General features: G+C 35.8%; 1 protein-coding gene across 6 annotated transcripts in view; it reads left to right on the forward strand.

Moving 5' to 3' along the window:
• PDE327 (FAD/NAD(P)-binding oxidoreductase family protein) overlaps nt 1–2,707 on the forward strand; it is a 299,756-nt gene extending 297,049 nt beyond the window's left edge. For all 6 annotated transcript variants that reach the window (XM_089820286.1, XM_089820287.1, XM_089820289.1 and 3 more), the window contains 4 exons: nt 1,011–1,104; nt 1,237–1,355; nt 1,469–1,513; nt 1,709–2,707. In XM_089820286.1, the coding sequence (XP_089676412.1) occupies nt 1,011–1,104; nt 1,237–1,355; nt 1,469–1,513; nt 1,709–1,948 (498 nt within the window). In that variant the 3' untranslated portion in view covers nt 1,949–2,707. The remainder of the gene's footprint in view (nt 1–1,010; nt 1,105–1,236; nt 1,356–1,468; nt 1,514–1,708) is intronic.
• Nucleotides 2,708–14,126: the final 11,419 nt, after the last annotated feature.

The raw sequence follows: 14,126 nt of genomic DNA on the forward strand, positions 1-14,126 counted from the left end.
AGAACCTGCTGATCAGTTTACTCGGAAACATTATACGAGTATCTTCTATATCAGCTAAGAGGTGAGAAATTATTGATTGGAACATTGCGTATTTGAATATTTGCTTCAGCTACTTGTAAGACAAAAGTTTGTTAACTTATCTAGGCATTATCTCATGTCTTCAGACTATTTGAGAGAATGTCTATGATAGTATGATCATACATTAAGGTGCAGCTGATCTACATTACAGACACTTGGAATAATGTCATTTGTTGTATTAAATGTTTGTAAAAATACTGGGGAGCCAAAAAGGCGATTTAATGTGCAAATCAGACTTCAGCTCGGTCGTCTTAATTTATGCAATTCAACTTTATTAGCAACAGTTTGAACCTTGAAGCACAATGATGCACTCTTTTATTTATGAATTCTTGATTTGCATCAGCAAATTGAGTTGTATCAGCATTTCGAACTTTGTTAGTTTATCCAGACATTAATCAGATATAGTAATGGTAGTTACAGCTGTTCATACTGAATAATTTATTTAAATTCTAATGTTCCGCCAAGTGCATTATCCAGACATTAATCAGATCACACGCATTCAAGTTTGAAAGGGATACATGGAACTGTTTGTAGTAATGTTAGTTACAGCTGTTCATAATTTTTTTAAATTCTAATGTTCTGCCAAGTGCTTGACAAAATGTCCGTAAAAATTGAAACAATTCCATGTGTTTTTGAGGGACATTACAGACAGTGAACATTTATAGGAAAATTAAAAATCAATATTCTAGGGTAGGCTCACACATGGGTGGTTGTTTAATTCTTGAAGATTCAAGCTTTATCAAATTTCAGTTTTTCCCTATTTTACCTTTAGAATAAAGAGGGAGCAAATGTGATTGTAATCTCATGGTTCAATTTCTAGAAAAAGGGAAGAGAAGCAGAAGTTTCTTTGTCACTAAAATTCAGGCTTTTTTAGGCTGTGAATGTCATTAATTGCTGTATATTATCGTTTTTTTTTAATAAAACCTTTACAGAGAGAATTTGAGAAGGAAGCTGCAATTATGGGGGGAGGCAATTTTGTTGTCCCAGCACAGACAGTTCCAGACTTCCTTGAATGTAAACTGTCAGGTATGTATGATTTCAATTTGTTTCCTTGCTCACATATATATCTGAGCAATTAATTTATGGCTCTTCCGTATTTCTGCATCTGTGATAATACATTTGTGTTTCTGACACTGCAAAGCCACTTCTTTCTTTTAGATGTTTCTCTTCCGCCATCAAGTTACCGCCTGGGAGTCAAAGCAGCTCCCCTACATCAACTTTTCCCATCAAATATAACCCATGCATTGAAACAATCTCTCATAATTTTCGAGAAAGAGGTGCAGCAATTCTTTCCTCAGTTATCTTTCCAGCATATCTTTCTCTTCATGTTAATATTTGATGTAAGATTCTTGTGAATTTGTAATAATTTTTCACCTGAAACATGTCACAGATTCCTGGTTTCATATCAAATGAAGCCCTTCTACATGCAGTAGAGGTATAGCTCCTTTACTCGATAGGAGCTTTTATATTTATTCTATTTGTAATAGAAAATTTAGAAAAATAATATTTTTTCATTGATGTGTGAGGTTCTAGTTGGTTAGGATGTGATCTACGAAGATGGTTGCGTTGCCCATAGTTATACAATATTGTAGATGCATTTTATTTCCAGTAACATTTTTTTTAAATTCAGACACGGACAAGTGCACCAGTAAAAGTTCTTCGTGATATGACTAGTTATGAGAGCCCATCAGTGCGTGGATTGTATCCCATTGGTGAAGGTGCAGGGTATGCTGGTGGAATTGTGAGTGCTGCAGTCGATGGCTTGTGTGCAGGATTTGCACTTGCTGAACAACTCAACTTATATAAAGGCCGCTTGCTGGAGTCGATTTTAGACAAGTCTCAAAGAGACACAGGGAATGGCAGATATTGATAGTCAGATAATCTACAATTCACATTTTTACGCTTTCATTCCATTTTTGTATTCAGTACCTACATGTTCTTTTTGTCCACCTTAATAACCAGGTTGCAATATGGCTCAACTTCTCTGGTTCCAGGCTTAAGAATGGACTCTCTTCCATAGCTTGTATGCAGATCTGGATTCTGTTTCTCCACCACCGTGGCCAATGCGGAAGGTCTTCCTCCCATAAGACTGTCTAAAAGAAGCTTTTATTGAGACAGTTTCCCATTGCCTCTCAAGTCTTAGCATATCAAAGTGAACCAAAAAAAAGTCATCCGTGAGCATTACTTTCAGCCATTACTAATTGATTCTACCGAATCCTTGATCATGAGTTGTACAAGCAGCCATACATGCATGATGATAAGGAAAAAGACAAGTAATAAAAGCCCTTTTTCTTCTATTTGAGGGGCTTACAAGTTAGCAGACCATTGCGCAAATTGAGAAGCTTGGAAAATACGTCAGGACAAAATCAGAAAGTAACATACAAGCTTCCAAATAAAAAGAGGGTGTCGGGAATGTTGGCCATTGATCAGAAGTTTTTTAAGATTTAAATTTCTCAAGTTCTGTAATATACATGTTTTGACTGAGGAAATCTTTTCGACATCACTCGAATAATTGTTTCACTTTCACAGGTTTCATTGCAAATTTCAGGAATATGCCATATTAGGCTGATCCTTATTTGAAATTACTAATATTGAATTCTATAAAGATTTCTTGAATTGTATAGAAAAATCTAAACATCGTCATTGTATTACTCTTTTGTGAAGGAAGTGAAGAGAGAAAATGCATTAGAGTAGATTACATAAATAATACACACAGTTGGAGCTTTGGTACCTCTATTATACATTAACAACAGACAAATGTACTATCAATTATCTTCTTGGGTAACTTCTAAGAAGATTGATTATGCCTGGTCCCAGTTGTCTATAATGTATTTTGTTCGAAAATTCCGAGGGTGGATCCATAAATTCATCAATCATTACCTAGCAAAGGTGGGAATTTTTCTCGTTTTCAGTGGGAGTTTTCTTGTACAGAACGTGAAGAAATTCCCCCTTTTATATTCAAATAATGAAAATAAACGCAACACTATTGATCCTTGTACTGAATTCTCGTTTTCAGTGGGAGTTTTCTTGTACAGAACGTGAAGAAATGCCCCCTTCTATATTCAAATAATGAAAATAAACGCAACACTATTGATCCTTGGACTGAACGATACTTAAAGCAAATTGTAACATTTGCAAGAATACTTTCCTATTGTAACCTTAAATACGTCTAAACTGTCATCATGAGTTAGATAGATAAGATAAAATTTTAACGTCCACGAGGCTAAAAATAGCCTATGGGACAGCAAGACAACTCAAGCAGACTTAAGTAACAATGTTCGTTGCTTGTATAGGATGATGATGGGTCCACCCAATTGCTCAATGTACTTTTCATTGAATAGGTTATGCCAATAACTGTCACATATAGTGTCCGCAAATTTATCTCTACTACTCTTGTAGGCTTCACATTCTAAAATAAAGTGCTATTCAGTTTCCACTTTCCCAAAATTGCAGAATCTGCAAATTCTTTCTTCCCAAGCCTCCTTTGGCCTCTTATAACGTCCGGTCTCACAACGAAGTTGGTGAGAGTTGGTTCTCAGCTGAACAATAAGAATTTTAGCCCTCTAAGAAATGTTGGCTCCTATGTATGCTTTTTGGAGTTGATCACAAGCGGGGTTGAACTCATTTATATAATATAATTTCTTCCTTCTAATCTCGCTTCTCCAATTTCTCTTGTAGAATTTCTCCATGACAAAGACCTTTATTTCTTTATTATTTGTGGGGCACATATTGAATTGAATATTCCATTTACTCATCCATTTGATGTTTTGTTGCATCCATGTCCTTTTTTGCTGACATAGTGTGTCACTAAAGACCACTTTAGGCCATCTATCCTCTTCCATTTTTTCGATTCTTTTTAGATAACTTAGAAGGCGAACCATAGCAAGTGCCTCAATAGGAGCAGCTCCCATTTCACTTAGCATGATATCATATGGAACAGTGCTTTTGATTTTAAACTTGCTTGTGATCAAGCGCTTTTGGATTCCTTCGATTTGTTTCCATTGTGCTATAGTAGTGTTGCTGGCCCATAATTCACACTCATAAAGAACAACTAGCAGCACAAGAAGACCGAACAAGGTTTGAATAGTTTTCCAATCCCACAACTCTGCTTCACGGCACCTATTCCGAAGAGCATAAAAAGCCTTCCACCCACCTAATATCCTTTTATACCTGCAGCTAGACCAGCTTAGTTTTTTGTTGAAATCAATGCCAAGGTATTTATACTCCGCAACTTCTTCAAGAACACTTCCATTGTAATAAAATTCATGTTGGTGTTGTTTTTTATTATTAGAGAAAATCATAACCTTAGTCTTGTTGATATTGACCTGCATCCGCACCATTCTGCAAAAGCGCTCAAGAGAAGATAGATGATTTTGCAAACCATAGGCAGATTTGGCAATTAAAATGAGATCGTCCGCATATAGGAGTAGCTTTATAACAAATTCACCTAGCTGAATGCCTTCACCCTTTTGCATGTTTAACCACTCTTCCAGTTTGTCAATATATAAACCAAACAAAGTAGGAGATAAAGGGCAGCCCTGTTTGACCCTGATATCGCTCCTAAAACATTCTGAAATGCCATCTGAAGTTCTGATTTTAACTTTCACCTTTTCGTACATCCTATGAACAGCAGCTCTGAGATGCATAGGAATCCCCAATTCTTCCATCCTAAACCAAAGCTTGTCTCTCGGGACGGTGTCAAAAGCCTTTTTAAAGTCGACAAAGCAACAAAATACCTCTTCCTTTTTCTCCCATTCTTTTTCAATAATGTGTCTCAAAGTGACACAGTGATCCACTGTCGAGTGCTTTGGCCTAAAATTAGCTTGCCCTTTAGCACATTTATGGTTTTCTTCTGCCCATTTGCTGATCTAGTTCTATCATGCTGCCAAAAAGTTTAGCAAAGAGGGGATTGATCATTATAGTCCTGTAGTTGGAGGGATTGTTAACATCACCACTCTTAAAAAGTGGTATTGCAAGGCTGATTGTCCAATCTTTCGGAAACCCTTTTTGGCAAATTTTGTTGAAAATTTCAGTGATGTGCGGTGCAAGATTTTTCATACCCCACTTCAAATATTCTGCTTGGAGTGCAACAAGGTCTTTTGCTTTACCTCCACCTAACTTCTTAATCCCTGCCTCTATCTCTTGCAGAGTGAAAAGATTTGTATCATCATTGACCAAAGGTGGCTGTCCCACTCCACCCTCTTGTTCATAAAGTTTCTTAGCATATTCAAACCATTGGGTGGCAGTAATATTATTATTTTCAGTTTGTTTTCTCCTTGGTTGGAATTCTTTCCAAAAACATTTGGGGTTATTTCTGCCCAAGAAAATTAACTCCTCTCTTCTTGTGAACATAAAATCAGTTTTTTTCTTCTTTAGGATCTGTTTGTAGGCCTTAATGTCAAGGTTAGTTTTATTTGACTCCCTTAGGTTTCTTCTAGCCCTATTGGCTGGAAAACAATTAGTTTCAGATTTTCTATTTTTTGCTCTCTTGCATTTTGAAAGAGTCTCATGAATCAAATTTGATAAATCATAACTGTTAACACCATGTTTATACATAGGGTGTCCCATACAAAGTTCCTCAAGAGTAGTTCTGAAAGTGTTACTATTTTTTGAAGTTAACAAAATTCTGCCCTGAGAAGGGGGGTATTGAGGGCCTTGGGTTTTTGCTCCAATCCGCCTATCCTTTGCCCAATACAAATTTACGTACAGCGGTCTATGATCTGATTTGAGATCCCAAATGTGTTCTCCAATTGCAACTTCTTCAATATTTTCATACAAATTCTGCGAACAAATTACATAATCTACCACACTTGCCCCGTTGTATGTGTTGCAAGTGAAAGTGCCTGACTTAGCCCATCTAGCCAAACCATTACAAATTATGAGATCAAATGTGCCACATAGAGTGATCAATTCTTCCCCAAAATGATTGCAGCCTTTAGCATCTTCGGATATTGTTTCCCATTGATGATTTCTTTCTTCTATGAGCCAAATAGGGTTATCATTTACTTTGGAGCTGAAAATACTTGCTTGCCAATTTGTTGTCCTAGCATTGAAATCTCCAACAAGAAGAACATCCCCATGCTGCGAAAAAATAGCAACATCTTTCTTTAACGCAGCATAGGGGTCATTGTGATCTAAGCCACACTTTTTATAAGTTTTAGATACTTGTGGAGCAAAGTAACAGGCTGCAATCCTGATAAGAGTGTTATTTTCCACAATTTTGAGCCATATGAATTGTTTATTAGAATCAGTCTTTTCCAATTGAATGGCACGACCTTCCCTTTCTTTTACTAGAACCATTATACCTCCATAACCTTTACCATTTCCCACTACCTCATTCCACACTGCCATCTTCCAGTAGCCTTCAAACAATGGGGTCTTACATCCCTCATGCTCATGTGTCTCTATGAGACAGATAATGTCTTTGCCTTCCGCAATAGGTCCTAACCCAAGCCCACGTCTCCATGGATAACCTCTGCAATTCCAACAAACTAAACTTAAGGACGCTTGGGTTAAGTTTGATTGCTATTTGTTTTGATGTGAAAGACTCGAAGTTGAGTTATTATCGCTAAGCGTGATTGCTGATCTTGTTGTATCGCTGCATGCTAATGTGTTTGTTTTCACACCTTTGTTGCCTTCTTGCTACCCTTCATTGGAGCGGTAGCCAAAATGAGCAATAATTGCTTTTCCCTTGAACATCCAAGCTCTTTTGCCTTCATTTCTAGCTATTCTGATTTTTTCCATTTCCATTCTTCTTTCTACTTGCTGTCTCATGGTTAAATCCTCCTCTATAACAAAGTGAGAACCCCTCAAGAGTTGTTTTTTGTTAAGTAAATTTTGTTTGTCGCTAATGTTGGGCATGACTACCTTGATTGGCCTATTTCTCTCAGCTTGTGGTTTGCCAACCCTCCAAGCTTGACAAATTTGTCCTTGCCACAACAACACATCTTGTCAGAAATCTCTCGTTAAGTCGAGGGTGTGTTCGCCTTCCCCATAATCTTTTATCCCTTTGATAATTATATTGGATGCCCTACGCTGCCTTTCCTTGACCTCTCCGTCTTGTGTGTTCACACGAATCTTTGCCTCTTCTCTTGTCATATCAAGGTGTTTGTTGTTTTTGTCCTAAGTTTTGGTGACTTCTGAAAAACTTCTCCTCTCCTCTTCAACCACTTCCTTTCCCAACGAATTAGTGTGAAAAATCGATCTCTCCTTATAATGAGATGACTCGATATTTGTTATGACCTTGTTTGTTTCCAATGTAGCATTCAAATTTTTCCATTCATCCTTCATGTTCTGCCATTCAAGCTTCCCTGCTAAAAGTGTTTTTTGCAGCGTTGAGATTTGAGCTTTTAAAATGTTGTTATTATCTGCAAGAGTTTTATTTGCTGCAATTAACACCTGCATATTACGATAACTTTCTTGTTCCTTAGTCTCTAGGAGTTCCAACCTCCTCTTGGCCCTCAATAGTTCTTGCACATAAAGATCTAGGCACCATGCGAGAGGTGTGGAGGTAGGGCTGTAAGTGACAGAATCAACGAAGTTGCTGCTACCACGCAAATGATTGTCACCATCTAAGTGTGGAGGGGGGTACATTTTGACAACATCTTTTTGTTTCTTCTCTGGTTTATGCAATCTCTGCCTGTGTTTCTACTTTTCATGTGACCCTTTCAAGCGAGCAAGTCTACGTTTTAAAATGCCCTTGAACTGTTTAACGTTGACCCAAATATATTTTCCTGTCTTGCCGAGTGATGCCATTTTGACTTGACCTAAATGGTTAGTTTCAAAGTGCACCAGAATATTTTGACCTTTTTTACCAATGATATGGTTTGTTTTCCCAATGCTGGCATATCCACCGTTTGTTTTCCTATTGTTTGTGTATCCACAATTTGTTTTTCCATTGATCAAAGGAAAGAAGGACGAAACAAAACTAACAAGAGCAAATATATAAAACAAAACAAAAAAAATGTTGGAAAGTGCACTTGGAAACCCCTGGCTTAAAAGCCTACCCCTATCTTGCTGTGGTCTGGGCCCAGCCGTTGTTTTTCCTTTGGAAACGAGCCTGTCTAAAATCTGAGCCTTGGTATTGTGTCTGCTGCCTAGTCCCACTGTGATGCTTCGGTGTGATGTCCTGGTCCCACTGTGCCCTTACCTGCTTAGTGCCCTGTCTTTTCTGCCCTTATTTTTTCAAAAAACACTCCAGAAAACCAATTACCGAGCCAAATTTTTCACCAGAAAACCAATAATCTGCCGCCCACTATTCTCATGCGTTGAGTAGTGTGGAGGCAAATGAGACCCGTGCCGTGCTGTTGAATGGCGTATGCGTTGTCACCGGGCAAAATAACAAAACAAGCGATGCCTAAACAAACATCCCCAAAAGTCACCGTAGAGTGTTGGTGTTGCTTGGTGATATTCTACAACTTTGCCTAAATATCTCGCGCCTCCTCATCCCACAACAGTCCTTTTACGATTAACTTGCATGGTGAGATGTTTTTACTAGAAAACATGTTTAACTTTATCTAAATCACAATGTGAGCGTCATAGACATTCATTTTCTTGATTATTTCTATTTCCTCTAGAAATCTGTGGATAACATTTAAAAGTTTTTTTTTAGGAGCCATGGACATGCATTAAAGATGCTCATTTGAACATGTAATTAACAATACAGTGTTGGCGGTGTGGACAAAGATGATTACTTTTGTGTTATGTAGTGAACGCACATCCATGTACCTATCACATAGCAAAAGAGTGGCGTTTCTACACTAGAAAAATAAGAAACATCAATTGACTTGTAATTATCAAAATAATAAAATAGCCAATGCCTCTTGTCATCATGATTTCAAATTGTTGAATGCTTTCTGTGAGGTACCAAATACAGTTTGAACATGTGTATGTTACTAAATGAAATGACACTAGGCCTAATTGGTCAAAGGGTTCAAAAGCTTTTACTCTATGATGAGGAGAATTGACATGGTTTTGAGAAATTGGACGATAGATTATATGATTCCAATTTGACTCTTTTGTTGGTAATGTGGAGTCCGATAGCCACATGACCTTTTGTCTTCTTCCATCTCTTCATTTATAGTTGTATAAGGTTTGTATAAATCAATGTGTACAAGCCATGTATGGTGTATCGCTATAAAATTAACAAAGATATTTCCCTATTTTGAGAGTGGATGTTGGTACTTTTGGTAAACCACCATAATTTCTTTTTTTTTCCAGAAAAGGGAAAAGCTTGTATATCTATATTATAATCTAAAATAAGTTGCATAAGTCTGAAATTTGGTTCAGAAAAGCTAATACTTTCAACTTTCAGCTATACTCAATTGATTTTATTCCAAAAACTACACATATTCTATTTGAAAGAGGTTGCATACATATTTAACCCACTCTCATTCCTATTGAGTTTGAATAAGCCAAAAAACTAGAAGTTAGAGCCTATACAAAATGCTTCACATATGAAAGTATACAAACTATTTTTGCAAAATAAAATATTCCCCACACCCCTATACATCTATATCTAGCAACAAGTATGATTATTCTTCCATTGTAACTCAAAAAACGTCAACATCACCATGCCTATTATCTAGTATGTTATCATCATATTGGTCAACTGGATTAGGAGAGCTTGTGGCACCATTGTTCTACATGACATTACAAGAAAATAAATTGACCCACTGCAATGTTCAAGTTTGGAATGGTTAGTTCAACTTGCACTTGAACTTGAGCTTGAACCTATTGGCTCTTTCCCACATTTTCATGCTCTAGAATTACCTATAATGCATTAAAAAAAAAAAAAAAGGATTAAGAGCACTAATTCTTTTGCAATCACCCTGTTGTTGTGTTGTAGAGCATTCTTAACATGTTTGATACTTAGACACTTTAGAGACCTTTTTTTTTTTTTAACAAAAGCATGTAGACATGGTTGTTGAACAAGATTTGTTCCCATGGGAGAGGCTTGGGGTTCTATTTTTGTGGAGCAAGTAGCTCCATGGTAATCTTTTGGAGGGGGCTAAATGTTTAATTGGAATCTTTCCTTACAAAATAGGAGCTTTGACTTTTTAGCCCTCTCAATTTGAGTGGGTGAAAATAGGGTGGGGTTGGATTTAGCCCCACCAACTTAGAGGTCTTTTTGTCACATGTTAACAATCTATTAATTATTTTGACAAACTGACCCGATGGAGGATGCCACTTAATCTTACTCCTATTTGTCTTCTTAAAAGGAAGATGTATAGTGCCATCAAATGGTAACATAATTGATTTCCATCTTTTCATAATGAGATTATCCCATGAAGTGAATAAAGAGATAATTTTTAAGCTTTTAGACAAAAAAAATCATAGCCTTAGAGATGGATTTTTCAATTGTCATATAGTTTATCAATAGACATGACTTATTTGCTAAAGATATGTTTATTTCCTTTGGACCATAGTGACCATATCACCATTTATAAAACAACTCTCTATATGCAAGGAAATAATGTAATTTTGTTCAGGATAGGCTATGCTTGAAACCATTCCCAAAGTGAATTAGTCATGGGTGTGAAATGACAAAATTCCAACATTGTGAAGCAAATGGGCAATGGATGAAAATATCCATTATTTTTAACTCGGTTTTACATTTATCACACATTTGAACTATTCAAGATTTTTGAGTTTAACCAATCTATCAGTTGTGAGAATTCTCTTTCTAAGAGATAACCATGTAAAAATCCTTGCTTTAGGGAAGATTGCATTATCCTAGCAAAATGAATAAGCTATTTGTGGAGGTTATAATCTCTCTATGTTGAATGGCTTTATATCCTCACTTTACTGAATAGTTGCCTTCCTTAGATGGAGCTCAAATGATCTCATCATGAGCATGTTTGATGTAAAATGTTTTTTTTGTGAAAGGATTTTTTTAAACACCCTTTTTTTATCCTCTTGGATTTGGACATTTAAAGCATCTTTCTAAATTCCCTTTAAAGATATACATTCTATGTGATGAATGTAATCTATTAATTTGGTTCCCCATGCATTCAAGAATACTATGATTTCTAGTTGTAACTTAATAACTTCCCTAAGTGGTGTGTGTTCAATCTGTGAGTCATTCCAGAATTGGATACTTCATCCATTATTAGCTTTCCATGATATACAGTTTGTGATAGTGTCCCTAGATGTCATCGTAAAATCCACATTGTTTATCCCTCTAGAGGATTTGGGATATTAAGTACTTTGTTTGACTGAGAGTTTTCTAGATATATGGCCTACGTGATTTGACACCATATTGTTGATGTTTCGTATGTATATTCCTAATCAGCTTACACAAGCCTAATTACGTTTAGAAATGGCATGCATGCTTGCTCATAGAATTTTATTGAATGTCATATTATGCAAGGAGATGAGTGAAATCTTCTTAACATTACATAAATTACCATTTCAAAGAAAATTCCTTACGAGCTTCTAAATTTTTCATTAAAACCGACGTTGGGACTTTGAGGACAACAATATAGTAGTTGGGTATTGCTGCTAGGATTTTCTTGATGACAAGAATTCACCCTAAGAAAAAGAGCCATCTTGCTTTCCAAGCAGTTATTCTTGACTTGATTCTATTAATGATTGCATTCTAGTATGGTGCTTTATTTGAACCCATGAAGGGAGGGATGCCTAAATATTTTATTGGAAGTTATTTGATTCAAAATGAAAAATGTTTTGAATCTTTCCTATTACCATTTTTGTATTGAGGATATATATTTTGAACTTTTGTTCATTTATCCTTTGACCTGATACTGATGTATACACATCCAACACCTTTTTTATTTCTTGAGGTTCCTTTATGCTTAGTTTTTCATATAATAATGAGAAAACAATTTATGTGTAATTGAGATTTGTATCAGAAATATGTATGGCATGCCATAGTCCAACTTCATTTTCATGTTTGATACTTCTACTAAGAGCTTCAATCATAATGATAAATAAAAATGGAGAAAGTGGACCACCTTGCCTTACTCATTATGTGGCATTGGAGAAACCCGAAGGTGTGTCATTGATGATTATTAAAAAAGAAGCACTTGATAAGCATGAGTGTCTACATTTGCACTTCTCTAAGAATCCAAACTTTCTCAATGCCTTAAGGAGAAAATTCTAGTTCACCTTGTCATATTCTTTCATCATATTGATATTGACAATAAATGATAGAATATTGGACTCATAAATAGGGTACAAGATTTCATGAGCAACTAAAGCCCCTTTTATTGTTTCCTAGATTAGCAAAAATCCCCCTTGCTCAAGACAGATGATAATGGATATTAATAGGTATTTTGCCTTGGTGGTGCTTTTATAACTTGTGTTGCATAATGATATAGGCCTAAAATTAGCAATGATTTCTCTTTTTTTTTTTGGCAGTATAGCTATGTTTGTCACATTAAAGAATTTTAGAATTGAACCACTGCTCCTTGACTCTTTCAATATTGTAACAAGTCAAAGCCAACATCCTAACATTTTTTATAAAAGAGATAATTGAAACCACCTGGGTCTAGAGCTTCATTTGAAGCCATGGAGAACACCACCATGTGTACTTCTAGAGTGAAAAGTCTCACTAAAATGTCATTTTCTTGTTGGTTAATGATTGTTGGGAGGCCACCTAATTATTCTTGTTTTTTAATTGACATTGTGTGGTATTTGCACGTGGGGGTGTTCATTTTCTCAACAATTGCTATCAAAGATTGGTTAGAGCTAAGGGGGAATTGTGAAGAAATTGAATAGCTATGGAAGATGAAAATGGTTTATTTTAACTACAACAAAAATTTCAAAAAACATGCGGGTACTCGATATGGGAGTATAATTTCATACTAGTATATGCATGGAGTTTTTTGAAACTTTTCAAAGTAGTAATTTTAGTAAGGTCTTTCTACCAGATGACAAATCCCTTAATATTGTTGGAAAATGAGATATCTAGTTAAAACTGGCAAATATAAATGGTTGGCTATTATGGGATGTTAGGTATGCCCTTTAACTCAAAATTAACTCAATTAAATTTAGGCAGTTGATCTCTCAAAGATTCAAAGTCGTCTTTGAATATAATAAATGGAAGGTGACAAAGAAGGCTTAGTGATTGCAAGAGGAAACAAATTGGATACTTTATATCTATTAGAAAGTCAATGAAGTGGGAGCTATAGCAGTGATTCTTAATAGTGGCATGAAGCTTTGACACAAGATTTCTACAAATCTGCCTTAACAAGCGAAGGTGATAAAGGCATAAAAGAAAGGTAAATTGAAAAGTGAGGGAGTACACATTAGAAATGATCATCTTAAGGATCACGATTACAATTGCACATACAAGAAACTTAAAGGAGAAGTGTTTGGTGAGGAAAGAGTTGGTGTTGTTATTAAACATGAAATTTTGTCAATGGAAATAGATGAAGCAAATGGTTTGGATTAGAGAATTTCTTGGGGGATCAATATGGGGCTATGTTTTATACCTAATGTCTGAAATCTTGGGGCTTCCAATGAGCCTAATTTGTAGAGTAGTTATGTTGAAGGAAATGTAGATTTGAATATCAAGGACAAGTTTAAATTTGATCTTAGTTCTCAATACGTGAAGAAGCTCACTAAATTATTTTGACCTTTAAAACTTGACGTTTGTGCACCATTTGAACATCTAATCCCAATTGTATCACAAGTATTGTGTAACTCCTCACCATGGAACCCAAGAAGACAACACAAAAACTAAGGAAAGAGAAGAATATTTTCTTTTTGTTTATCTAAAGTGCAACATACATTCTAATATCATTTCACATAACATTAATCCATCATGGTACATTTCATCAACTGCAACATGAATGTTTATCATTAACTAGATATAACCAAGTCCTCTTAGGTTCCCCGACATCTCTACTAGCAGCACATAAAAAACATGACTAATCCACTTAGATTACCAAAAATCTATTATCATTATTATACTATGAACACTTTCATATAGATGATGCAAGCCAAGAGAAAACAATTGCATGCAAAAACCAAGGTTATGCATCTTAACCACTTCTTTCGATGCATCACAAGAAATCATAGGTAGA

Source organism: Cupressus sempervirens, chromosome 3 (assembly GCF_028749045.1).
Source record: "Cupressus sempervirens isolate cs-2001-9-10 chromosome 3, ASM2874904v1, whole genome shotgun sequence".
In the NCBI taxonomy this organism is placed as follows: Eukaryota; Viridiplantae; Streptophyta; class Pinopsida; order Cupressales; family Cupressaceae; genus Cupressus; species Cupressus sempervirens.